The sequence below is a fragment of the Podarcis muralis genome, chromosome 2 (genome assembly GCF_964188315.1).
Source record: "Podarcis muralis chromosome 2, rPodMur119.hap1.1, whole genome shotgun sequence".
NCBI lineage: Eukaryota > Metazoa > Chordata > Lepidosauria > Squamata > Lacertidae > Podarcis > Podarcis muralis.
This window is the reverse complement of record NC_135656.1, coordinates 7,336,848-7,361,941: the sequence shown is the minus strand read 5'-3', so window position 1 is coordinate 7,361,941 and position 25,094 is coordinate 7,336,848. Positions and strand designations below refer to the sequence as shown.

The 25,094-nt window shown below is 45.3% G+C and overlaps 1 protein-coding gene across 1 annotated transcript; it reads right to left on the bottom strand.

Annotated features, from left to right (window-relative positions):
* Positions 1–15,275: 15,275 nt before the first annotated feature.
* LOC114593012 (aquaporin-5-like) lies at positions 15,276–24,876 on the bottom strand. Its single transcript, XM_028721475.2, has 4 exons — positions 24,311–24,876; positions 21,543–21,707; positions 18,258–18,341; positions 15,276–17,286 (listed from the first exon to the last, which is right to left on the bottom strand). The coding sequence occupies exons 1-4, from the start codon at positions 24,671–24,673 to the stop codon at positions 17,113–17,115; spliced, it is 786 nt and encodes a 261-aa protein (XP_028577308.2). The 5' UTR covers positions 24,674–24,876; the 3' UTR covers positions 15,276–17,112.
* Between the last annotated feature and the right edge of the window lie 218 nt (positions 24,877–25,094).

Genomic DNA, 25,094 nt, shown 5'->3' with positions numbered 1-25,094 from the left:
TGTGAGATCAGAGAGGAGGTAGGAGCAGTGGAGATGATGAGGTGGAAAGTTATCCTGCTTGGAGGCAGGGATTGGTGTAAAGTGTAGGGCCGTGCACACATTTATAAGGGACTCATTTAATGGTGTGTGGGTGGAGCCAAAAAACCAGTCAGTCATCCTGAATTCTCCTTTGGAATTGGAAGCATTTTGAGCATAAAATTACCAGAGCCTTTTTCAACATTAAACCGAAGGCCCCGACACTTTGGGGTGTATGAGTGTGATTTCCTCTCATTCTCCTCAAAGCAATAGGTTTTTGTGGAATGCCTTTGGACATTTAATTTTCTTCCTTTATTTCCCATTGTGTGGGAGGTGGTATTTCACACATTTTATTTTGAGAACATGCACAGACATGCTTATTAGTTTATTAGGCATATTTATAACCCATCCATCATCGACATGGATACCACTGTGAGGCTCAAGACAGTTTTGTTTTTTAATCAACCCAAATGATGCACACTAAATACCCCATGTTTAAAATCCTGTGTGCATTGCATGTATATATATGACTGGACCAGCTCACAATAACTCAGTGAAGACCCAATGATATTAATGGGCATGACAAATTTGGTTTCATCAATCTCAGTGGGTCTACTTTAAGTAGGAGTAACTTGGAAACTGCCCATCCTCCCACCCCCCTATTATATATATGAGCTATTTGGTGTGTATTCTTGCTTTTAATTTTTTTTAGTTTGTCGTTTGTACTCCACTCTGGGGGAGAGAGGGGGCTGGGAATTTTGAGGGACTCAAAATGATTCCTTCAAAACACATTCTCTGTACCCTTTTTGGTGTTTGTTTGCCTATTCACAACCTTTGTTTCTCTCTTTTCCTGCAGCTTCTGCGCCATTCCCTCTTATTTCCTGACTGACACCTCCAGATGTCATAAATACACATATATTATGATACCATCAGATCTTGCTAAATGATGTTGTCAACAGGCCAATTCACTTAGACAGCAGAAACTCTGGAAGTGAACTGCAAACATTTTCTTTCTTTTCTCACAGCTCCCCCCCCCCCCACAATTTCTTTTTTCCACCAGGGCGTAAAAATGTTGGCACTTAAATCTCGCTTAAAGCAATATTCGCAGCAAAGCAGGTTATTCGTTCTCCAGGGAACTATTTGATAAATTTTGAGGGAAGCTAAAAAGTTTATGTTAAGAGTAGCAGATTTCATGGGGAGGCTCCTTACATCCCAAGGTTGTTACTAGATTTCGCCTATTGTAAAATTCAGGATGAATTTAGAGTATTTTCTCACCCAAAACATCTCAGGATTCTTGAAGACAACTAAAAGTGATTTTTAAAGAAATGTAACAATTTTTTTTGAGGAGAATGAGTTTCCACACATTCAACTCTGAGTGGTCATCTTTTTCCCAGATTGTCCCAATCATGTTACTTTGGGGAAATGATAGTTGTTCATAATGGCCGTCTTTTCCCCACACAGAATGACACATTCTGTAAAAAAATAAAATGGTGGTCACTAGGTGACTCTGAGCTTTCGTCTGAACACCACCTTAAATGGTAGCAAAAATGTAAAAAAATCATTATATTATTATTAGTACCAAGGCATGGCATTTTAATGAATGAGACAAGATAGGTGCAAGGTTATAATGAATGAAACATAAAATGAATGTGGCTTTCAGCAACAAAAACAAATGGAGTCCTTACATGGTTCCCCCATGGTTCCCTTTTTTTTTGAATGGAACTCTTTGAGAAAGAAATATATGAAGAAAATATTCACTTTAGGTACCATCCAGTGGAAAGTTGTCCTCCACAAGCCCCACCGAAATGAACACTTAGTTCTTCAACTGTAGGTCCCCAGATATTGTTAAACATTCATCATCCCCAGCCATCCTAGCCAAAGGTCATGGATGATGGGATTAGTAGTCCAACAACATATGGAGATCCAAACTGAAGGATTCTGAATTAGATGATGTCTTGTCCCAATGTTATTTTAATAGGAACACAAAAACACTGCACGTAGTTTGTTTCCAGGACATCTGCATGATAGATGTAATGCAATGTACATGAGCAATTTAAAAGCACTCAGGATGCACATTCATCAGTTTTCCCCCCTACACAACACGCTGATGCAGAGGATGACGTAAGGCCCCATGACAAGCTCAGGAAGGAGAAATGATGGAGGTGGAGAGCAAAGTGATGGCCTAGAATGAGGCAGATGCTCACAACAGTATTTCTGCCTAAGTTAGGAGGGAAAAAATACTACTTGGAAGCCACTCCCTGGCTACTAATTACTCTTTATTTCTCCCAATTCCCCATCGTGTTCTTCCACAGCGCTGCAAATGTCCACATCCATATGACCTCTCTCCAATTCCTCCTCTTCTCCAGCTTTCTTCCCCTTGTCACCAGAACCCTAAAACTGTCTTTCTCCAACACACTCCTACCTTATTCTCTTCCTTCCTCATTCTCTCTCATTCTTCCAAATGCCATCTTTGCCCACACCTAATTCCTCTTGCCCTTTCCCCAGTTCCCCTTTTTTCTCTCCTCATCACCAAAATGACTAAAACTATATACACAACCTTCCCTTAACACCCAAGTCATTGCCTACAGACCTTAGTCTCCTCCTTTTTCTGCCCCCGCCTTTAGAAACAACCAATGAAAACAGCACAATGACAGACGACTGCAAAAATAATAGAGAAAGCGATAATGTTTGGAATCCAAGATAGCACTAAGTGAACATCCCATCAGCGCAAAGTTTTCTACCCCTTGCCCCTTAAATCTGTTCTAAAGGTTCCTCCAACCCTGGATTTAGGGGGCTGGCATGGGGCACTCACACAGGGGGGAACAGGGAATCCCATTGTGCTAGTGCTAATTCTTGCACTAGATCAACTATTTAGTTCAATACCACCTACAAAATATCACATTGGGGGTGAGAGGTCAAATTTACTTGGTCCATTTTGGCACATTGTGTCTGTTTCTTCTCATTACATCACTGCACACTTACATATTACCAGGGCTATGAACCACTTGTGGCATTTTCAGCTCCGTGTTTCTCATGATCAACTGATTAAGATAATAATAATAATAATAATAATAATAATAATAATAATAATAATAATAATAATTTATTTACACCCCGCCCTCCCCAGCCAAGGCCGGGCTCAGAGCGGCTTACAAGCAATAATAAAAACAAGAAGAATGATTACAACTTAAAAACAAAAATAAAATACAACATAAAAATAATGGAACATTAAAATATTAAAATGTAGCCTCATTGCAGGAGGAGAAGGAAAAGAAAAAAGAAAGAGAGGGAGGGAGGGAATCAAATTGGCTCCAAGCCAAAGGCCAGGCGGAACAACTCTGTCTTACAGGCCCTGCGGAAAGAGATCAGATCCTGCAGGGCCCTGGTCTCATGAGGCAGAGCGTTCCACCAGGCCGGAGCCAGAGTTGAAAAGGCCCTGGCTCTGGTTGAAGCCAATCTAACTTCCTTAGGGCCCGGGACCACTAGGGTGTTGTTATTTATGGACCTTGAGGCTCTCCGTGGGGCATACCAGGAGAGGCGGTCCCGTAGGTATGAGGGTCCTAGGCCGTGAAGGGCTTTAAAGGTCAAAAGCAGCACCTTAAATCTGACCCTGTACTCCACCGGGAGCCAGTGCAGCTTGAAAAGCACTGAGTGAATATGCTCCCATGGCAAGATGAAATACATATAAAATCAAAAGAAGAGCCTTGCTGAGTCAGACTAAGGTTTCCTAGTCCTTGTCTTGCATCAGACCTAGTCCTGCCAACCAGATTATTCTAGGAAGTTCAGAAGCAAGGTGTGAGGGCAATAGCCTACTCCTACTGTTGCTTCCTGGGAACTGGTATTCAGACATGTGCTGCCATTAAAGATGCATGGCCTGTGTAACCATCTTGGCTCATCATTGCTGAAAGATCCAGCCTCTGAAAATTTGTCTAATCCCCTTTTGAAGTCGTCTAAGCTAGCACTTCCTTTATTGTTGATGCATAGGAGCTTATATCTTGATGCATCATGGTAGTTGGCAGTGCCGTGGTATTTGTGAAACTGCTAGTGTGCTCACATAACAATAATAACTCAGACAAAAACCACCCTCTATGCCAAAGCTCCTCTTGGGCTTGAATGTCAAAGTGGTTTATGAGGAAATACAATGAAGAGGTGCATGATACCAAATGCTACTGTCTTTTGGTGGAGAAGAAGGATTTTCACTTTAAATTAGGTCTGTAGCAGGCATTGCATCATTCTCAGGTAAAGTAATAATTTAATTTAATTTTTGTTTTGTTTATAAGTTCTTTTAATGTCTAGATTATCCTGTCCAAAGGGCTCAAAACAAACTGATTCATCGTCAGCATCTATGTATATTGCTAGGAACATAAACAATGGTACCCTCAGTGATTACTGCTGCAAAACAAATAAATGGGTGCTAAGTACTAGTTATGCCTGCTAAAGACACAGATTTGTTTGTTTTAAAATGGGGGGGGGGGCTTTTGGACCTTTGTGGATAACTTTGCAAGTGAGGCCCTCCTGATTATACCTCATCTTGCAGATGTCCATCTTGTGGTGACCATGGAGAGGGCCTTCTCTCATGGGCAAAACCACCTCCCCATAGAAGTTAGGTGCCAACAATGATGGAGTTTAAGTGCTTATTGAAAACTACTCAGGCCAGTTAGCACAACGTACGTACGGCATTTTCTTTGGTTACAGATGCTGTTCTTTGATTTGAATGTCTTCTTCACCTGCCTTTCATGGGTTTCCAACTCCAACCTTCACAGTCAGTGAATGAATGAATGAATCTTTATTTGCGTCAGCCATCGGTCATAGCAATAATAAAATAACTATATGATATACAAAGAATAGAAATAAAAGGTCAATTATATAAAATTCATTTTAGGGTTTTGAATCAATAGTCAAATAGGGGGTCTTATTCTGATTGCCCCAGCTAAAAACCTTGCAACCTTTGCTGTCACCTGCTCATCTTGATCTGCCAAGAGAAAGGACACTGTGGCAGTGGTTGGGTGACCCGGAATGGACAATAAAAGAGTGGTGATAATCTCATTCCTCAAGTCTTTATAAAGAGTGCAAGCCAGAAGGACATGCGCCACCGATTCGGTACTGCCAACTCCACAGGGACATAAACGTTTTTCGTGTGGAATCTGTTGGAATTAGACTGTTTGCTTTACTAAAACCCAAAGTTGAGTAGCTGTTGTGATGATAAACCACAAGAGTTTCACAAGTGAAGTTTCTGATAGACAATTTTAGTCCAGGCTCTTTTGTGACAATCTTGCAGCACTACGGATATTAGACCGGGGAGATTTGAGTTTAGGCGAAGCCAATAGTTAAGTGTCCTACACCAGATCCGTAATTCTACCGAAGATTAGCCTCTAGGCACAACGATGCGTTTGTGACACTGGGTGGCACAGAGAAAAATTGCCTTAAGAACTTTGGTTGGACAGCTTCTGTCAATCCAAGGTGAGAGCCTGTTCAAATCTGAGCCCCATATAATAACTGTGCTAGGGGTTTAGCTTGGAACACTTCCAGGACTGATGGTATCTGTTTACCACCTTTTGTGTGGAAAAAGCGTGTCAGAATTTTGGCGCTTTGGGCCAAACATTTCTTTCTGCTTTCTGTCTTTTCCATTTTATCAGAAGTTTATATTTCTGTCTCAGGGAGACATATGCAGTAAATAAGAAGGGAGATTTAGCATTCTTATATTTGCGGTGAACTCTCTTCAGGTGTCTTTTAGCCTGTTTCCACTCTTTCTCAAACAGGCTGATAGATTCCATTAACCTTTTTGAGCCACTGTTTGTAATCTCAATTCTTAAGTGGCCTTGCAGCCTATCAGGCAATGTCTTAAATTATTTCATGGCCTCAGCAGCGGAAGTACCTGAAATAATAGCAGTGTGGATAGCCTTTAAATCATCTGTATGAAGAAAGTGAGTCAATGCTAAATTAAGTAATGGCATCCATTTAATTCTATTGGCTGTGGTTATGCCTAAGTTTGAGTTGGAGATAAATTGAGTTTTTAAGGAAGAGTTGTTAAGTTGCAGACCTGAGAGTACCATTGTTAAGGGAAGGTGATCGCTTTCAATATTGTAGCCCACTTCAAACTTCATAACAAACTAATGTGCAAATCGTGAGATTCCGATATAATCTATGACACTGCCTCTGAACTTTGTAAAATGGGTATATTCCCCGGGCCAATCTCTCTCTCTATTACCGTTTAATATTAGCAGGTCACTCCGCCTAACAGCCTGGGCTAAACAAAGCCCTGAGTAGTTACATCTATGATCTTTAGATAGCTGGGAGGTGCCTCCATCTAAATAGGTATCGGATTCCGGAAACTGATTATAATGGGTGTATAAGTTAATGCCGTTAACACCCATGCGTGCATTGAAGTCTCCTCCAATGATAAGCAGTGCTACAGAATAAGTGGATTCGAGGAATTAACAGTCAGTGTGTTGTTAGAATGGGATCATGAGAACATAGGAAGCTTCCTTTTACTGAGTCAGACCGTTGGTCCATCAAAGTCTTGTTTACACTGATAGGCAGCAGTTCTCCAGGGATTCAGGCAGAAGTCTCTCTCGGCCCTACTGCTGGGGATTGAACCTGGGACTGTCTGCATGCAAAGCAGATGCTTGGCCAATGAGCTATAGGCTCTGCATATGCAGAAATGGGCCTTTATGCATGATTGGGAACCCTGGGACAATCAGGGTTCCTGACCACAAGTATAGGCCCTACAGACAAACAGTTGTGTGGGTGTACAACCTTAGCTAAGTGCATGGAGGCTGGAGGTGAGGGTCCAGAATGCAGCTCAAAGTAGCTATTCTAGATTACCTAATGTGGCAGTAAAACCCAGTGGTTTGGCTTAACTCCCCTCCCCATAGCTTGGTTGGTAAAGGTAAAGGTAAAGGGACCCCTGACCATTAGGTCCAGTCGTGGCTGACTCTGGGGTTGCGGCACTCATCTCGCTTTATTGGCCGAGAGAGCCGGCGTAGAGCTTCTGGGTCATGTGGCCAGCATGACTAAGCCGCTTCTGGCGAACCAGAGCAGCACATGGAAATGGTGTTTACCTTCCCGCCAGAGCGGTACCTATTTATCTACTTGCACTTTGACGTGCTTTTGAACTGTTAGGATGGCAGGAGCAGGGACCGAGCAATGGGAGCTCACCCCATTGCGGGGATTCGATCCACCAACCTTCTGGTCGGCAAGTCCTAGGCTCTGTGGTTTAACCCACAGCGCCACCCGCGTCCCTTGGTTGGTACTGGCCAGTAAACCAAGAAGACAGAGTCGAACGATGCCCTTTCCCCTAGTTGTCTCTGAGCTTTGTAGAAAATATTTGTCATATCCATTTTCTCTCTGGTTTCACAACAGTGTAGAAAGAGGGAGGGAATACTTTTTCTTTCGTCATCCATTGCACCTGCTTTTAATTTATCTTGCTTACTTCTCTCTCTCTATGTGTATATGTATAACTGGCATGCAAACCAATTTTATCCATGCTCCTAAATAAGTGTCTTGCTCCTAAATAAGTGTCTATAGGACTGCAGTCTTGGTTTGACAAACACCCCCTCTCCGCTTCAAAACAAATGGCATGTGTTGGTATATAATTACCTTTGTTTGCCAAAAATATATTGGCATGTGCTTTCCTTATTTCCAATCCCCAGAGAATAGCCTCTTTCCCCCTCCTAACATTCTCAACACGTGGCAAAACAGTGAAGCACTCATTAGAGGCCACCTTCTTAATTGGTCACGGAGATCAAGATTATGTCAAAGGTCCTTGCCACAAGGTTAAATGTGATTATTTCTGACATGAGCCACTTTCAATTAGGCAAGATGCATAAAGAACTACTATGGAGTGGATGGTATCAAAGCTTTTAATCAGTGTGTTTTTGACATTTCATTTGGACTCTTAGTGGTTCAGTGACAGCAATCCTACTCCAAATTGGAAATGCCAGTTCTTAGACAAAAAGCAGTCCTACATAGCTTCCAAAATATGTTTTTATTGGCGTTAGAGCTCTTCTAGAGGAAGAACTTTCCTATATTTGTAACATCTACTAATAAGCCTTAAATTGTGACTTGGTTCACTTAGGTTCAGCCCCAGAATTTGTTTTTTGTACCAATACGCTCAATTTGGGAGGTTGGGAGGTAATAATAAATAAAAGAGTCTCTGAGTATGTGCAGAGTTTCTTTCCCTCACTGATCTGTCCTCACTCAGGAATAGGGATCACAGAGTCTAAGGCAAATGAGAAGGCTCTCAGACAAGCCTGAGCCTGGGCATCGTTCTTTGTAGAAACTGATCCCTGTCTAGGTAATAAAAAGAGGATTTTCACTGCAAGGCTCCAGTCAGGAGCTCTATGGATCAGACACTGACTTCCTGGACCACCAGGACTTTGGGAATGGGACTAGAAACAGTTTGCAATTGACAAGTGGCCCTCATGCTTGATTAATACATAGAAAAACATGTGACTTTGTTGGTATGTAAGTTCTTGTTCGGGACGCGGGTGATGCTGTGGGTTAAACCACAGAGCCTAGGACTTGCCCATCAGAAGGTCGGTGGTTCGAATCCCCGCGATGGGGTGAGCTCCCGTTGCTCGGTCCCTGCTCCTGCCAACCTAGCAGTTTGAAAGCACGTCAAAGTGCAAGTAGATCAATAGGTACTGCTCCGGCGGGAAGGTAAACGCCGTTTCTGTGCGCTGATCTGGTTCACTGGAAGCGGCTTAGTCATGCTGGCCACATAACCCGGAAGCTGTACGCCGGCTTCCTCGGCCAATAAAGTGAGATGAGCGCCGCAACCCCAGAGTCGGGGTTCTAATGGTCAGGGTTCCCTTTACCTTTACCTTTTAAGTTCTTGTTCAAATTGCTTAAACCATGTTGCTTAGAGTAGAGGATTATAAAATGCTAACTGCTAAGACAGTACATCTGTTGCAGAAGTAGTAACCTGCAACAATGGTCTGATGACAGTAATGGTGGTTTGCTGACTGCAGCTTGCACAAAGCTTGGTTTTCAGGCAGTTTCCCAACATTCTGTCCCACTGCCATGTGACGAGGGGCACGTTCACATAACCTGTTTTCTGAGCATTCATCCAGATTTGTTAGCTGGGAGGTTAGACTATGTTGTTTCAAGGCAAATGTTACCCAATACTTCCCAGTCCATTTTCCCTTGTCTTATCACAAAAAGTCCAATCTTTTGGAGAAGGTGGGTTTGCAGGCCCCAGGCACACGGAAGTCATGAACAATGGGCTGAGACAAGGTGAAATTGCAATAAGCACAAAAACTTGGGATGTAAACAGGTCACAACTTTATTGATTACAGATGTCACCAGGTTTTGGTGCTAGCATTGGACATGTATCTTGAATCAACCAGCCTTTCAGCTATTTCATTATTTCACAGGGTTAACTAAGGTGAAGGATCACCCTATGACGCATATCAAATCAGAGTGACCACACCCAAGATCAGCCAATTTGTGGTGCGATGGCTCATCAGCCCTCATCTGGGCATCTGGAGAGAAGCACTTATGCTCTGGAACCCTTTAACGGGAGAGCCTGATTCCTTGGACGGGGGGCGGGGAGGGGCTCCCAACCAACTGCCCAACGAGACTAAGGATCCAACCCAATACCTTATCTGCTGCTTGAGTCAGTCTCCCCCCACCGGCTCAATGCCAAACCAATCACAGCTGCAAGCAACCCTTAATGCTCTTGCACATGTCAAGCAGCTAGAGCTCATTGCCTGCTGGTGAAAAGGGCACCCCCATGATTGGCTACAACCACAGGAGGAAGTGATGTTCTTCCCTGGCTGTGGACCCTGCTGGACGGACACCTCGCTGCCGCAGCCATGCTGGAATGCAACCGCCGCCTCCCCTCATGTGGAAGGTAAGCAGCCATTGTTGCACCGACCAATTGTAACCGCATCGACAGAATTTGCAGGCATGTGATTGAACTCTACCTCAAAACAGGGACAGTCTGAAAGATCCCCAAGAAACAGAACCCAGAATGGGGCTATGCAGATGAAAAGGCAGGGTTATGCTGAGAGCGGCAGGGTTGCTTCTCAATAACTAGGGGTTACCAAGTCATGAACGAAGCTTAGCCTCCTTCTCCATTATTGTCCCCAAGCGCTCCCATCTTCTCTGTGGGGAAAAGGAAAGTACCTGCAGCTGCATTAAAGGACACACCTGTTTTCCAGCCCTGACAGTTTGATGGGCTGGCCCCTTCTGATGGGGATATGGCATGGCAGGGGGGTCTGTGCAATATTTGCAGGGCCCTTATTCTATGCGATGTCAGGGACTGGACTAAGGAGGAATGGTGGGGACTGCCCCCCTCTTCCTGAACCTTCCCAAGAAGAGGAGGACAGTATAGATTTAGAACAGTGGTTTGCAGAAGGTAATAGTTCAGAGGCTGCAGAGGGGAGAAGCTGGGAAACATTGGGAGAGCAGCAGGAAGTAGAAGCACTAGGGGAGAGACAGTTGACAGACTCAGTGTCTTTAGAAAGCACTTCTGACCCCCCCCCCTCCCAGGACCAGGCATGCATTGAGAGTCGTAGAACAGAAAGCTCAGAGGCAGAAAGCACAGATGGCGTAGAATAGGAGAGACGGAGGGGGAGGGACCTTACTCAGAGCAACGCCATTTTCTAAGAGAGACCACATTCCTTTGTCTGTCTCTGTGAATATTGAATAAACCACCTGGTAAGAACTCTTCTTGTTTATCTGCTTCTTGGCTGACACCATGGGAGGGATCGGATTCTCTGAAGCCTGACACCCGAGTGCCATCACAACAACAGGGATTTGGTAGTATGAAGCAATCAGGGCTGTAGCTCAGGGATAGTTTCCCTGGAATGCCACTCCATCACATCTTCAGTGCTGCTGGTGATGATTTGCTAGAACTGCTGCAAGGCTTATTTACATTTAATCCTTCTACTAGGGTCACAGCTAAAGGTAAAAGGTAAAGGTACCCCTGCCCGTACGGGCCAGCCGTGTCCGACTCTAGGGTTGTGCGCTCATCTCGCTTAAGAAGCCGGGAGCCAGCGCTGTCTGGAGACACTTCCGGGTCACGTGGCCAGCGTGACGAAGCTGCTCTGGCGAGCCAGCACCAGCGCAGCACACGGAAACGCCGTTTACCTTCCCTCTATAAAGCGGTACCTATTTATCTACTTGCACTTAAGGGTGCTTTCGAACTGCTAGGTGGGCAGGCGCTGGGACTAAAAGACGGGAGCTCACCCCGCTGCAGGGATTCGAACCACCGACCATGCGATCGGCAAGTCCTAGGCGCTGAGGTTTTACCCACAGCGCCACCCGCGTCCCCCGCATCACAGCTACTCAGGCACTAAAACAGAAGTATTTTAGCAATCGGCCAGCACCAACACCTGGATGCCAGTTGCCAAGACCCAATTGCCCTGCAGAAGCCTTGAAAGAGCAACAAAACCCAGCTCCAAATTTGAAAAGGAAAAGGCTGGATGGAATAGATCAAGGGTTACCAAAAAAATTGGTATTTTGACTACTGTGGAAACAGGGATAGTGGATATTTCTGCTGCTATGAAGTCTGAAGAGATCAAATAATGTGAAAACTTAAAAGTCACAATATGGATTAAAGCGTAAATTGTAAATGTAAACATGTAAAATGTGTGTACTGTTAAACTCTAAAATCCATGTATTTTTTTATTGCTTTGCTTTTTTAAAAAATAAAAAGTTAAAGCCTCAAAAAATAAATGCTTTGTATGCAGAAGGTCCTGGGTTCAATCCCTTGTAGAGCTGGAAATTGTCCCGATATGAAACCCTGGAGAGTTGCTGACAATTTGTGTAGACAGTGCTGAGACAGATGGCACCAATGGTCTGGCACGGTATAATGCAGCTTCCCGTGACCTTAATCAACATGTTCAGAGCTTCTGGACTTGACATGTTTTCTTGCAGTAAGAGATAGGTAGATAGCTAAATATAGATATATAGATGCTGGGTTGGGGCAGCAGCACTCACAGCTGAGTCTTTGCTGGTAACCAGAAAGGAGAGAGGAGGGGTGAGGGACCAGGGAGGTTGGCACCCTGCAATCTTGGGTACTCTGATGAATCTTCTGTTGTGGCCAGATATTTCTGGAAGCACTGCTATTGTAAGTGCTCCACCCACCTCCCTTCTGTCAAAGCAATCACTGCAGAAGCATTGGCAAGCTGCTCAGTCACATTTGCCGAACCCCCTCCCCCAGCCAACCCTTTTCACCAAAACATAATGGGTTTATTTCTGGATCATAGTTAGGAATGGGGGTGGCTAGCAGGGATGGAGGAGAGCTTTTTGAGAGGTACAGTGTTTCATTTCCCCACTGCGGTTGGATGGGATCCCTACAAAAGAGATACCAAGCATCAGCTACAAGGTGAGGGAGGGAAGCATTATTCTGTGTACAACAGCAGCAAGAATACTTATCGCAAAGTATTGGAAGACATAAGATCTACCCACCCTGAAAGAAAGGCAGATGAAGGTGATGGATTATATGGAATTGGCGGAAATGACCGGCAGAATCCGAGACCAGGGAGAAGAGTTGGTGGAAGAAGATTGGAAGAAATTTAAAGATTATTTACAGAAATATTGTAAAATTAATGAATGTTAGAACGATGTTGGATTGAAGCTAAGTGGTTTTCAGCAGTAATGTTATAAGGATGCGTAAAAATGGACTGATAATAAGGGAACAATTTAAAGTTATAATATATTTAAGATTAAAGATTAGGATAAAAAATAAAGAGGGAAAGGATTTGCTGAACCAACTAATTGAACTGGATACAAAAAAGGGAGCTGTGAGGAGGTCTGGGAAACAAGCGAATGAAAGATAAGACATGAAAAGATTGAATTGTTTTTTACTGTTTTTATTTTGTATTTTTTCTTTTTGTAATACTTTGAAAATTTTAATAAAAATCTATATATATAAAAAAGGAAGCATTATTTTGTGTTGGACTGAAGTGGGGTTCATAGATGCCCATGTAGCATGCCTTGCCATGGTTCTTAAAAGCACATTTAGGGTGTCTTCCATTTAGGGTGGCCACTTACATGTTGCCAAAAAAGAGGAAATGCATTGCTAAATGAAAACGACAAACACACACATATTTGCATATATTTTGCATATTTATGCTAATTGATATGTACTGACGTAAATTTAGGGGAGGGTTTTTTAATTTAAATAGAAAGGCAAAACATCTCACCTTAGTGGAGAACACTGTGACCAGTTGGCCTGTGTGCAGCTAATAGTTGATGGTTCACCTTTAAACCAGATAGGAGGTCCTTTTTATAGGGATATCAGTCCACAGCCACATCTAGCACTTTATCTCCCAAGGTATAGAAAGACTGCAGACATGGCGTAAGTACCAGAACTGCCCTTAGCTGTTCCCCAAGGTGTAAAGTCTTTGTGACTGGTAGCCACTGATAATGTTATCCACCATTAATTTGCCAAATCTTCTTTTAAAGCTATCTAACTGAATGAACACCCCTCCATGCTATGGTTGTGAATTTTATATAAGAACAGAGGACTCTGCAAAGTATACCACCCTGCTCTCATTGTCCATCAGCATTGCAGTGCAACTCTTTGCTCATTTGGTTTATTGGCCATGCTTCTTTCTTTCAAGATTCATGGCAGGTGAATTATGCTGTGCTTCTGAGCAGCTGCAGAAAAAGTGTCTCTCCTTACAGAACAATGCCCTACATTATCTTGTGACAGCATATGCCAGAAACCCTTCATGTGTGTGTGTGGTCAGGGTGGGAGGGGGAGGTCAGGAACCTCAGACCTAGGGGCCAAATGTAACCTTCCTGGCCTCTGTTTGCCCCTTGAGATTTCCCCCGGGTCACACATCCTGCTGAGTCACAGTCCTCACCAGGAGTAAAAAGGTAAAGGTACCCCTGACCGTTAGGTCCAGTCGCGGACGACTCTGGGGCACTTGATTTCTAATAATGCCTCTTCCTTGCCTGGATGGAAGATGGAAGATAGATACGAGTGCATAGCTGTCAAGCGTCCCTTATTTGGCGGGACAGTCCCTTATCCCAGCGCCATGTCCCGCTGCTGTCCGTTATTGATGATGTCCCTTAAATTTCCCTGGTTTCAAAGGAACCAGCTCCTCTCCCTCCCTCCCTGCCAGCCAGGGAGGAGGGAGGCTCCAATTGGGTTGCTTGGCTGCGTTGCTCACCCAATAAGGAGTCTAAGAATGACTGGGGGGGTGGAGCTTGCATGCTTTGTGCCAATCAAATCTGCCGCATTGCCGTTGCTCAGTGCTTCCCAGTGGAGAGTTGACAGTGGTTTTCCTTGCTGCATCCCCTTTGCCGGGTTGCTGCACTGTGGGAACCACCGCTTGAGGCTTCGTTTGGCTGCTGGCTGGGCTTTCCGCCTTTGGCTCGGAGGGGCTCAGAAGTTGAACATACCTGTGCTTGGAAAATTCCTTATTTTGGCTGCTGATCCCTTATTTTTGAGGCTGCTGGTCCCTTATTTTCAAATCTGTAAGTTGACAGCTATGTACAAGTGTTGCCTATTGTTGTTGTTGTTGTTGGCATCAGTCTGTCTCAAGAGACAATGGCGTACACCTCCAGGGGTGAATTCAAACCGCTGGAGAATCACAGTGCCTGTGGGGTTGTGGAGACTGGTAACATAACTGCTGCCTCCCACATTGGTTTTTGCTCTGTTAACAACACCAAAGTGACCCCTCCACCAAGGAGAGCCAGTGTGGTGTAGTGGTTAAGAGCAATGGACTCATAATCTGGTGAACCGGGTTTGATTCCCTGCTCCTCCACATGCAGCTGCTGGGTGACCTTGGGCTAGTCACACTTCTCTGAAGCCTCTCAGCCTCACTCACCTCACAGAGTGTTTGTTGTGGAGAGGAAGGGAAAGGAGATTGTTAGCTGCTTTGAAACTCCTTCGGGTAGTGATAAAGCAGGATATCAAATCCAAACTCTTCTTCTTCTTCTTCTCTTTAGGGTGCAAACCTGGGCAGTGTGTATGGAGATCCTGGGCTGCCCAGACGACCAAACCTCCCTCTTGGCTTTGCCAATGTGGTCCAAAGGAAAGCAGAGCAATGCATTTGGCACCAGTACAGAGGTAAAATTCACATTTGTTGCTCTACTCACTTTTGTTTGTGCCCCCTACCCACTGGCATGTGGCCCTCAGTAGGTATCTAGAAGGAAATATGGCCCTGAGTTGAAAAATGTTCCCTCTCCCAGCCTGACAGGCTACCATTGAGTCTCCCTGGTTCTCTGTGAGGACCACTATACCCACATTGACATATCCCTGAGCCACCGATGTTGTTGCACTGTTTTTTTATTTTTTATTCATAATAAATAATACAATATATTACAGAGACCCTCATAATAATAAATGAAATTGCATTAAACAGGAAATAAACTCAGCAAGACACCGGCCAACGCAGAAAACAGCAGTCTTTCCCCGCCCAGCTCTAGTTATATAACACTTTGGAAAGGGTCAATGGACAGATCATTCTTTCTGGATTGATTTTCCTCGCACATCTCTGACTTCCCCCACAGCTGCAGGAGGACTGACTTTTGGTCCAGTTCCTTATCATACCTGTGCTCGCCTCTGGATGAAGCACCCAAAGCTACCTTCTCTTTAATTGGGCTGCCGACCAAGCAAACAAAACTCTCCCCAGATATTTCAGGGACATTTGTTTTAAAATCTGATTCTGTTGCCAAATTATTTTGTTCAACAGCCAGAATTTGCGGTTAGTAAGATTTTTGTTTGAAGCTGATTTTTCTTTTCTTGAAGTGAAATTCAGCTGCACCTCTCCCACTTAGTGCACCTGCAACGTGTCTTGAACTCTGAAGGTGACCCACCTCCTATCCTCAGGAGCTGAGCCAAATGGTCCATTTCACACACTGCTCCATGAGTGACTGAGTCAGCAGCCTCAGTTGTGCCTGTTTCCTCTGTGGCCACACCTTTCCTCAGACCAAGGAAAGAGGAGTTGCAAGGGCCCAGAGCCACAGGGGAGATTTTGTTCAGGGGCAGCAATTGAGATTACTCTCACACGTGATCTCCTGTGCAGATCCTTCACCCTTCAAGCACAGGCCAGGTCTAACACCTCTGCCAACACCAGCTGCAGCAGCAGCAAACCTCTGGATTTTATTGGCTCCACTCCCGCCAGTCCCATTCCCCCATCCCGACTCCTGGCTCTGCCTCCTCTAGGTCTTAACCTCTTGATACCTGGTCAAACGCAAATGCTAGCAATCCTCCCACACATCGACTAGAGGCAGAAGTGTCGAGCTGGAGCAAGGATGTCAACCGGCTAAGGAAGGGGCCTTGTGCTTTGTACGGTAGATCTAGAAATTGTTTCTCTTCCTTTTGCTGCTTGCTTGAACCCATGGAAGATGGAAATCAAGGCAAGGCAAGAGTCTGGATGGTGTTTTCCTTTTCTCCGTGAATGTATATGTGGCAGTCTTTTTCTCTAAAGGCTGGGGTGTTTCTGTGGGGTGGTCTCACACAAATTCTCATCTCGCTGTCCAATGTATCACTCCATAAACCCCACTGTAACTCCGACCTGAGGGGTTCATGTGAATATTTACAGTGTATGTGGGCTGGAGCTGTATTAAGCATACAAAAAAGGGCTAGTTGCAAGCATTATTGCATATATGAAGCTGGACCAAGCCTAGGAAATTCAAGCTCAGGCAACTTTGCCCCCAAACCCTGAAAGCCCAGAGTATATGTGGACCTGGGGGTACTTGTCCTGTAGCCCATCAGGAAGGGAAATATAAACTGCTAAAGAAACTATTAACACACCCACCCCTCGTACAGTTGCAAAAGCTAAGGTGCCAGGCATAACTCTAGAACACTTGCAGGTCTTTGCCGGTCCTGAGACGTTACAATGTGATTCTTGTTTGGTGCAGCACTCTGAATGCCTTGTTCCCAAAACGGACTGTGCTCAAACCATCCATGTTCCAGCTTTCTTCTTCCCATGCACCCACACACACACATGCACCCACACACATACTCACAATGGTTATTTACACAAGTAATGTCCCCCTGATTCCCTCTTCAGTCCCCAGGCATCAGTGGAAGCTATCTTGGTTCTTTAAATTGCAAGGCATTTGGTCAGTGTTCATTTGGCATCAGGGGGTGTTCGAGTCTTCTCTACCTTCTCATCCAGAGCGTTCTCATTTGCAGGCCATTTCTATGCTTTTCTCTTTCTCTTCCCACTCTTCTTCCGACTCGTAAGTGCCTTTCACAATTGCGACCCTCTCTGACATGTTCATTGGATGAGGCATCAGAAGGTAGTTGTAAAGCAGAGAGGCCAAAATGCCTCCAACGATGGGGCCTACCCAGAAGACCTGAGGAACCAAGGGAAGGAGTTAGAAGCTGTCCAAAGACTTTCAGGCTCCTTTGTGCCAGCTAGGCCAGAGCAGAGATGGTTGATTCATCTTGTGCCGTATCTTCCATGAAAGAAATGCCTCATGGGTTTGGGCAGAGGCAGGCAAGTGCAGCCCAAGGCCGACTCTCATACAGCCCTTGGCCTAATTTCAAAAGCATTTTGCGAGCTAGCCACTCACATGCCCTCCAACATTTCTCCAATGAAAATAAGGTAAAGGTAAAGGTACCCCTGCCCGTACGGGCCAGTCTTGACACTTCCGGGTCACGTGGCCAGCTTGACAAGCTGCAACTGGCGAGCCAGCGCAGCACACGGAACGCCGTTTACCTTCCCGCTAGTAAGCGGTCCCTATTTATCTACTTGCACCCGGGAGTGCTTTCGAACTGCTAGGTTGGCAGGCGCTGGGACCGAACGACGGGAGCGCACCCCGCTGCAGGGATTCGAACCGCCGACCTGACGATTGGCAAGTCCTAGGTGCTGAGGTTTTACCCAAAGCGCCACCCGCGTCCCCCAATGAAAATAGGGATGTCCTATTTAATAATAATGATAATGATAATTTTACTATTTATACCTCGCCCATCTCATGGCATTGCGAATCTTGTTGAAATTTGGTGGCCCAACACAGTTCTAAAACATAGATGAAAAATTACACACACACCAGAGTTACCCAACATGGTGCCTTGTAATTTAAAGCTCCCATTAGTTTCTGCCAGTATGGTCAATATTTGGGAAGTTGTAGTCATCTGAAGGGAAGCACATTGTCTATTCCTACTGTACATTATCTTTTACACTGAAATACTTCTGTATTAAAATATGTGTGACTTTGGTTTTGCATCCAGTAAACCCTAGCCGTGCAGCAGCTAAGGGTCAGTTTTCGCTGCTTATTTACTGTGACTGTCTTTTACTTCAGAGTGAAAAGCTCTAACTTCTTACCCAATGAGCACTGCTGAATCTTTTCATCACCACAGCTGGTCCAAAAGACCTGGCAGGATTCATAGAGCAGCCAGTAAAATAGATCTGTGGAAAAGAGGGGAGGTGTTCGTTAGGCATCTAAACATTTCTTGTAATTCCATTGTTTATAATCTTTTTTAAATTCAGTTTTGCATTACACATTTAAATTCAAACATTAGACATAACCATCAACATTTAAAAGGTAAAGGTAAAGGTACCCCTGCTTGTACGGGCCAGTCTTGACAGACTCTAGGGTTGTGCGCCCATCTCACTCTATAGCCCGGGAGCCAGCGCTGTCCGGAGACACTTCCGGGTCACGTGGCCAGCGTGACAAAGCTGCATCTGGCGAGCCAGCGCAGCACACGGAAACGCCGTTTATCTTCCCGCTGGTAAGTGGTCTCTATTTATCTACTTGCACCCGGGGGTGCTTTCGAACTGCTAGGTTGGCAGGTGCTGGGACCGAGCAACGGGAGCGCACCCCGCTGCGGGGATTCGAACCGCTGACCTTTCGATCGGCAAGCCCTAGGCGCTGAGGCTTTTACCCACAGCGCCACCCGCGTCCCTAAATCCTTGGCCTTTCCTCCACCCTTCCATGGTTTCCATTTTCAATCTTTTTCAACTGCATCATATATTTTCTCTATTTTTCTTAGAGTAGTCCATTTTTACCTTCGTTTATAGTACATTACAAGCATTACTCAAATCCTGCCAAAGCTTTTAGCTGTTTACAGTGTTCTCTTAGGTAATTTGTAAATTTCTCCGATTCCTTACTAAAGTTTCTCTCTTCCTGGTTTCTGATTTCCCTGGTCATTTTTGCCATGAAGCCTAGGATGGCGAAACAAGCTAATATTCCGGAAATCCTTGTCTGAGACTCTGAGGATTCTGTGGAACTGTAACAACCCTTCATGTGGATTATTGGACTCTTTGAACAGGCAGGTGGAATAGATACTTATACATGTATTGACCATATGCATGAACTGACTAGAGAATGAACTGATCCACTGAGTCTTCTGCTTTTTTCGTTGAACTTTATGAGACTTCTGTTGAAATCTACAAATTGATACAATGAATAAGGTAAAGGGTAAAGGGACCCCTGATCGTTAGGTCCAGTCATGGCCGACTCTGGGGTTGCGGCGCTCATCTTGCTTTATTGGCCGAGGGAGCCGGGGTACAGCTTCCAGGTCATTGGCCAGCATGACTAAGCCGCTTCTGGTGAACCAGAGCAGCACACGGAAACGCCGTTTACCTTCCCGGTGGAGTGGTACCTATTTATCTACTTGCACTTTGACATGCTTTTGAACTGCTAGGTTGGCAGGAGCAGGGACCAAGCAACGGGAGCTCACCCTGTTGCGGGGATTCGAAACGCCAACCTTCTGATCGGCAAGTCCTAGGCTCTGTGGTTTAACCCACAGTGCCACCCGTGTCCCTTGATACAATGAATAGTATACCTTATTTATTCAAAAGTACAGCCAGTTACGTTTTGTGTGTTTATTGAGTATGTTCCACGTAACCATAGGTTTGTTGTTGTGGCTTTGCGAAAGTTAGGCAATCCCTGCAAATTCTCCCTGCAAATTCTCCCTTCTGGCATTCTCCACACCATGGAGCTGCTATCAGATTCTCAGCCCGGCCATGCTTGGTGTGGTGCAAATCCTGCTTGTGTGCACAAGCCCTTACATGCGAATGCTGCATCTCTACACGAGGGCCATGGGTTCCCTGCCTCTGCTCTACCCAAATGGGCCATAGCTCTATAGTACAGCACACCTTTAGCATGCCAAATGTATTTCTTTCCAATCCTGGCTTCTTCAGGGAAAAAGGTACCGGTAGTAAAGGATGAGAAATATGATTGTATCCAAAGCTAGTCCTGCTCAGAGTAGACAGAACTAAGTTAGTCATATCTGTTCATTTCTATGGGTCCACTCTGAGTAGGGCTAGCATTGGATTCAACCCATACTCTCTGTCCGAAACCCTGGAGAGCCATTGCTATCCAGGCAGAGCAGACAACACTGAACACTGGGCTAGATAGGCAAACAGTCTGACTTGGCATAAGACTCTCCTTCCTTGGAGGTTTTTAAGCAGGGATTGGATGGCCATCTGTCATGGATGCTTTAGCTGGGAATCATGCATTGCAGGGGGTTGGACTAGATGACCCTTGGTACCCCTTTCAACTCTATAGTTCTATGATTTTATGAAGACTGTTTCCTACTGCAGAAATGGCAGAAGCCATAGGATTCTTTGCTTGGAGCTCTCACTTCTCATCTCCGCCAAGCTAAGCAGTTAAAGCTTACCTCTCTTTACAGTTCCTTACCTCTCTCACCCTGACCTAGACACTGTGATCCACGCGACGGTCACCTCCAGGCTTGATTATTGTAACTCACTCTACATGGGGCTGCCCTTGAGACTGACCCAGAAACTCCAGTGGGTGCAGAATGCCGCGGCGAGACTCCTTAAGGGGTCTTCGCCGTGGGATCACATTCACCCAGTGCTATACCAGCTGCACTGGCTCCCGGTGGAGTACAGGATCAGGTTTAAGGTGCTGGTTTTAACCTTTAAAGCCCTATACGGCCTAGGACCCTTGTACCTATGGGACCGCCTCTCCTGGTATGTCCCATGGAGGACCTTCCGGTCTTCAAACAAAAACATCTTGGAGGTCCCGGGCCACAGGGAGGTTAGGCTGGCCTCAACCAGAACCAGGGCTTTTTTGGCTGTGGCTCCGATCTGGTGGAACGCTCTGTCACAAGAGACTAGGGACCGGTGGGACTTGACATCTTTCCACAAGGCCTGCAAGACGGAGCTGTTCCACCAGGCCTTTAGCCAAGGCACAGCCTGACCCCCTCCTTTGGTAATCCTCACAGAACTCTAGCCCAATGGTTGCCATTAATTTGATTTTGAATTGATTTTAGAATGAATTGATTTTAGAATGCTGTATTACTTTTACTGTTGTTAGGCACTCTCAGCCTGGCTTCGGCTGGAGAGGGCGGGATATAAATAGTGACTGTGGCCCCACATCACCCCCCCCCAAGTGATCAGCACTCAAGGCTGCCATGATGTGGGGGCATTTCACTCTTTCCATCTCCCCCTTCCTTTTGTTTATGCAACACCGCTTTGTTTTCCACGCAGAAGGTGGCAGGTTCAGCGCCTGCCACCTGCACCTTGGAGAGCTGCTGCCAGTATTTCTGGACAAACCTGAGCTCGATGGACTAACAGCCTGACTCAAAACATCGGACAGCTCCCGAAGTTCCTAAAAGAAAACCTGAGCAGAAAAACACTTACCCCAACGAGGTGGCCCAGAGTGACAGCCAGTCCGATAGACAGGGATGGGGAGCCCACATGGTCGCGCCGGCGGCTGTCAGTCGAGGCAAAGATGCACATAACAAGCATGAAAGTTAAGATCATCTCCACCACCACAGCCTGGCCTGCGGTTGTGTTGTTGCTGAGCTGTCAGGATGGAAGAGAAGAGACTGCGGTTACAACCTTGCACGTTCATCTCTAGAACTAACTCCTGCTTAAAACCAAGAAAAACTACTTCCAACTAAGTAAAGGTTACTCTTAAGGGTGGTTGTTAAGAAAACAACAAACCCCAAAGTGCAATAGGACTTCACGGTTGCTATTAGATTTCATTCCTCTGAGCTGCATTTCACTCTCTACTTGGGCGCTGCCAAGCTTGCTGGAGGCGTGGTGCTTAATAATACTAAATAAACAATTCAGCTCACTGAGCTTCAATAGAACTAAACTGGAATTATAAACCCCTCTCTATAGGACAGGAAAGGATCTTTAAGAAGCAACAGGAGTTGGAGTTATACAAGGCATTCATTGTTTTTTAAATGGTCTATCACTCTGTCCATCTTTTATTTCCTTCATTTATCTCTCTTTTGTTACTGATTTCTCATACAGCCTCATCAACCTAGCTCTGAGATATTATCTCTTGGCAAGTGCTTTATCTCCTTCAAATGCTCTTTACAACAGCTAATACCTGCTGAAGAACAATGCAGGGGGAAGCTATGGGATTTGCAACAATTCAGGAGCAGATACCAGGATCCTCTTTTAGGCAGCCTTAAAAGAATGTTCCCTGGCTCCATTAAATGAGTCTCTAGCTTACATTTAGAAGAGGGGAGTTAGAAGGAACTATAAGCATTTGGGATTTACATAGGTATGTTGCGGGTCAATGAAATTCACGGGGGGGGGGGGGGAATAGATTTTAAGCCCTCTGGTCAGGCAGTTTGCATCTTTACACCCATGAGGTTTAAGGTAATTCTTGCTTTTGGGGCAGGTTTGTAATGCAAATATCAAACCTACAGTGGGCAGGTGGCTTATCTACATTACAAACATTTCTCCTTCCAGCTTCCTCTTCTACATCGACAACAATTCAGAGCTACAATTCAGTGTTAATGTGGATAATCAAAACAAAAAAATTCCTTCCAGTAGCACCTTAAAGACCAACTAAGTTAGTTCTTGGTATGAGCTTTCGTGTGCATGCACACTTCTTCAGATATCTGATATCTGGTATCTGAAGAAGTGTGCATGCACACGAAAGCTCATACCAAGAACTAACTTAGTTGGTCTTTAAGGTGCTACTGGAAGGAATTTTTTTGTTTTGACTATGACAGACCAACACGGCTACCTATCTGTAATGTGGATAATGCAAGAGAGATTGAAATGCAGAGCAGTCCAAAGATTCCCTTTTGCAGTCTCTGCATGCTAACTAAAAGCTTAATAGGAACAGAAGAATGGTTGCTGGTGAAAATTTAGGAAACAAGGGGAAGTAAGCTGGATCCTTAGCTACTGAACAAGTAGGTAAAAAAATCTGATTTCCTTTGGTAGGAAATTTGTGCCCCTACAATGGAAACCTGGAACTTCCAGTTGCCTTTAACACTGACTCCCTTCCCTTTCCACAGCAGGCGCTGTAGCACTACAAGTTTGACTTCACCCCTGAAGGCGCACTCTTCTGTTGTTTCCCGAGACAGATCAATGCCAACCGACCAGCCTTAATGCCTTACAGATGCTTTGGACTAAAACTCCCCCCATCCCCTAGCTCTGCTAGCTGCAGCTGATGGGAGCTGCAGTCCAACACATCTGGAGAGCACCAGGTTGGCAAAGGGTGTTCTGAATTTCCCCACATCCTCCTCCTGCTGGCTTAGCTGGTCTCTTGTACCTTTTCCTGTCCAGGTCTAATGAGGATTCTAAACCTTCCCGGACGGGTCCATTTAATTCAATACACAGACCAGCATAGAGTTTAGTGTGCTGAAGACTGGCGGATCTTTCAGCTTCATCCTGGGCTTAACAGACCTTTCACAGGGATCTGAAGAGATCCATGCTCACACACGGGAAGCAAATGGGAAACTCTGTGTTCACAGTTGTTGGGCTTGTGTGTAGCTAATTTACTCTTCCTTCCCACATCCCTGAGCATAGTTCTCAATGCTGTCCACTGGACTGCAAGAGTAGCTTTTGGAGTGGGAAACCCAGCCAGATGGGCAGGGTGTAAATAATAAACTATTATTATAAATTATTATGCCATTGGGAAATAGTGGGAAAGAAGTCAATGCCTTTCCAAGAGGACACAAGGCAACATGCAGCAACTGAATATCAACAGTTTGAAATGGTTCCAAATTATTATCGTTTTGAAAAACAACAACTCTAAAAGGAACCAACATCTGTACATCTGCCGCTCCCCAGATCATTCTTTAAGTGGTAAAGCTGGAGTTAAAGAAAAAGTATAGCTCTCTCTCTCTCTCTCTCTCTCTCTCTCTCTCTCTCTCTCTCTGGGACTGGCTGACTCATTCGCTTGGATATGAGAGACCTTTGGAAGAAACGCCACATTGAAAATTACAAGGCACAATTAACCAGTCCTGCCAGCAAACTTCCATGCCTATTCTTACTCTACAGCATAATGTGCTGGTGGGATCTCTTGTGCCACAAGCTCTTCAGAGGCTAGGTTCAGGTCTCTCCTGAGAAGCCAGTTCCCCTTTGAGGGGCACTTGCCTGCCCGAGGTGCCAAACCACCAATATCACGTATCTAATCCACAGCCACAGCAAGTACTTACCGCGTTGACTGCCAGGTTGCCACGGGCGTTAGAAGGAGTCACCGCATAAAGTATGCCTGCCCCAGCGATGGCACCGATCATCTGGGCTGCAACATAGAACAATGTCCGGAGGAAAGAGATCTGGTTCCCTACAAAGAAGGCAATGGTCACTGCTGGGTTGACGTGGCCACCGCTGATGGGACCAAATGTCTGTACCATCGTGGCAATGGCCAAGCCGAAAGCCAGGGCGATCTGGAGGACGCTTGGCAAGGCCGAAGGCCACTTCAGGGCTGAGCCCAAACCGAAGAAGACGAAAAGCAGGGTGGCTAAGAACTCGCAGAAGACAGCTCGGAGAAAAGCGATGGTGCAAATTTCTTTTCTCATGGTTGCACTGGAGCAGGTGGAATGGCAATGAAGGTGTGAAAGCCTCTGCTCTGTCTGGGATGCCAAGGGAGTGAAGCAAAGTGCCGGGCCATACAGAGAGAGATATATATCTGCAGGTGCTGCAATAAAAGATCGTCTCCAGGTATGGGCGGAGCCAATAAAAGTGGCCAGTCCTCCTCTTCCCCCTCCTGTTCCTGTGGAGTTTGGAAACTTTCCATCTTCAGACAACAACTGCACCTTCCTCTCTTGTAGGCTCCAATATTGGTGCTGATTTTCTTCTTTTCTCCTTCAGACAATGGGGTTTCTATTGAATAGCCTTGCTGTCATTAGATAACCACAATATTGCATAATGCCACAGAGATTAGCACCTTGTCTGTTTACCTTCTTTTCTTCTCTTTTCTTGTTCTTTCAGTTTGTAACA